We start from the raw sequence: 2,732 nt of genomic DNA on the forward strand, positions 1-2,732 counted from the left end.
GTGACCAAAGAGGGACCAGGGAGGGACTGAGCAGGCACCTGCCACCTCGCTGGCACACAGAAGTGACCGGTGGCACCATGGCCCCATTTCACACCAGGCCAGACCCCCTCCCCTCCCCATACCACCCCCCTTACTGCARTTGGCCGGTTCATCGGAGCCGTCCACGCAATCGTTGTCACGGTCACACACCCAGACACGGGGGATGCAGCGCTTGGTGATGGCACACTGGAACTGGTTGGGGGCACAGGTCACCTCGGCTGCAGGAAGGATGAGGAGGGGTCAGGAGGAGCTGCCAGACACCACTTCCCCCAAAAACCCRCTATGGGGTGGAGAGGTGTGTGGATACTCCAGGAATGTGGTGAGCTYGGTAAAGGGGATGGAGCAGAGCCACTGATGACACCAGAACACTCCCCCAGCTCTGGTGGGACAGCACAGAGGCCACCAGATCGCTGAAATGGGCAACTGGCTCAGCCCAAATCCACTCCTAAGGATTTAAGGATTTCACTTCAACATGGAAACAGCAGCATCTGTAGGGACGGGGGGTGACGGGGACAGAGACTCTGTAGAGAGCAGGGGAAAGCTCCGGGACACCCCAGGGAGCCAAACACCCCCARAAAGACCCTCAATCTGCCCCATACCCACTCCCATTTGACACCCCAAGCCCCCCACTCACGACAGTCCTTCTCATCCTCGCCGTCCCCGCAGTTGTCCTGCCCGTTGCAGCGGAAGATGCCGGGGATGCAGCGGTTGGTGTTGGTGCACTTGAACTGGCTGGGCAGGCACACGTGGATGTCTGGAGAGGAGGTGACACGGTCAGAGAGGGTGACAAACAGCAGTTCTACCCTGTGGGGGTCACCAGGACGCGGGGAACCTACCGCAGTTGGCCTCGTCCGAGTTGTCCTGGCAGTCGTTGTCGCCGTCGCAGATGAAGGCGGGGTTGGTGCAGATCCCGGTGGAGCATTGGAACTGCCCCGGTCTGCACTTGAACTCAGCTGTGGGGTAACACAGGGTCACAGGTTTGCTCCGAGGGACGTTTCTAGGGCAGAACCCCCTAGAACCTCAACCTCAACCTCAAACGCCCGCTTGATCCTGTTGGGGTCCTCAAATTCTTGTATTTTTCTCAAAATTTCTGTATTTTTCCTCCAAATTCCTGTATTTTCCCCCCAAATTCCCACATTTACCTCAAAATTCCTACATTTACTCCAAAATTCCCACATTTCCTTCCCAAATCCCCACATTTTCCCCCAAATTCCCATATTTTTCCTCCAAACTTCCTAATTTCCCCCCAAATTTCTGTATTTCCCCCCCAAATTCCCTCATTTCTCCCAGGCTCCCTCGTTTCCCCCCAAATTCCCACATTTTCCCCATAAATTTCCACATTTTCCCTGAAATTCCTACGTTTTCCCTCCAAATTCCCATATTTTTTCCCCAAACTCCCTCATTTCCCCCAAATTCCCTCATTTCCCCCAAATTCCCTCATTTCCCCTAAATTTCCATATTTCCCCCCAAATTCCCACATTTTCCCCCCTAAATTCCCACATTTGCCCCCAAATTCCCAGCACCCAACTCCACACTCAGGCATTGCTCCACGGGACAACCCCAACACGGGGCCAGCTGTGTCCCACTGTTCCCTGCACCCCTTTTTTGGGGTGACCTTCCCCTCCACGGGGCTGTCACCCATGGGACACGGGGGGCTGTGTCACCCCCTGGCACTCACGGCAATCCTCTGGCTCGTCCGAGCGGTCCCCGCAGTCGTCCTCGGTGTCGCATTTCCACCAGAAAGGGATGCACTTGTCGTTCTTGCAGACGAACTGATGGAGAGAGGGGGTTTGTGAGGCGGTTTTGGGGTGGCCCCAAAAGATTTCGTCCTCAGTGAGCTCAGCTCAGGGCGCTGATCCTGTGCCAGCCCCTCTGGGTGTCCCCAAATCCGGGAGCAAAGCCYTAAACCCACCCAGACCCCGAGGTTTGAGGAGCTGGAGGATCTCTGGCTCTCCTGRGCTCCCMCAAACATGGAGTGCCACAGGAGGGAGGTGCTGCCTGCACCCACGGAAGACTCTGATGCACCCCAGAACCCCGAGGGAGGCCATGGCAGGAGGGACAGGGGCACAGGGACAGTGGGGACAGGAGAGAATGGGCAGGGATGGGCACAGACTGGCAGAGACAAGGAGGGATTAGGAGGAGTGGATGGGGACAGGCAGGAGTGGGCAGGGACAGGCAGGGATAGGCAGGGACAGGTAGGGGAGGACAGGGGTGAGCAGGGATGGGCAGGGGAGGGTAGGGACAGGCAGGGATTAGCAGGGACAGGCAGGGGAGCATACGGACAGGGGTGCAGGGATGGGCAGGGACTGGCAGGGAAGGACAGAGGTGAGCAGGGATGGGCAGGGATGGGCGCAGACTAAGGGCAGAAACAGGCAGGAACAGGCAGGGACAGACAGGGACAGGGGGCAGGGACAGGCAGGGACAGGCAGGGATGAGTAGGGATGGGTGGGGACAGGCAGGGACAGGCAGGGATGGGCAGGGACAGCCGGGCAGTGACAGGCAAGGACAGGCAGGGACAGGAGCCAGGGACAGGCAAGGACAGGCAGGGACAAGCAGGGACAGGCAGAGACAGGCAGGAATGGGCAGGGACAGGCAGGAACAGGCAGGCAGGGGCTCACCTGGCTGGCTGTACAGTTGGACACGCAGGTTTTGCCGTCGCTGCCCAGGTAGAAGTTGGTGGGACAGGCACACTT

General features: G+C 58.5%; 1 protein-coding gene across 1 annotated transcript in view; it reads right to left on the reverse strand.

Moving 5' to 3' along the window:
- Positions 1 to 2,732, reverse strand: part of LRP1 (LDL receptor related protein 1) — a 59,655-nt gene that overhangs the window by 21,981 nt on the left and 34,942 nt on the right. Inside the window, exons 51-55 of the mRNA XM_057387617.1 lie at positions 2,658 to 2,730; positions 1,718 to 1,811; positions 876 to 992; positions 674 to 793; positions 135 to 257 (exon numbers count right to left, since the gene is read on the reverse strand). Of these exons, the coding sequence (XP_057243600.1) occupies positions 135 to 257; positions 674 to 793; positions 876 to 992; positions 1,718 to 1,811; positions 2,658 to 2,730 (527 nt within the window). The remainder of the gene's footprint in view (positions 1 to 134; positions 258 to 673; positions 794 to 875; positions 993 to 1,717; positions 1,812 to 2,657; positions 2,731 to 2,732) is intronic.

Source organism: Malurus melanocephalus, unplaced genomic scaffold, assembly GCF_030028575.1.
Source record: "Malurus melanocephalus ecotype Western Australia unplaced genomic scaffold, MMel_1.1 scaffold_1276, whole genome shotgun sequence".
Classification (NCBI taxonomy): domain Eukaryota; kingdom Metazoa; phylum Chordata; class Aves; order Passeriformes; family Maluridae; genus Malurus; species Malurus melanocephalus.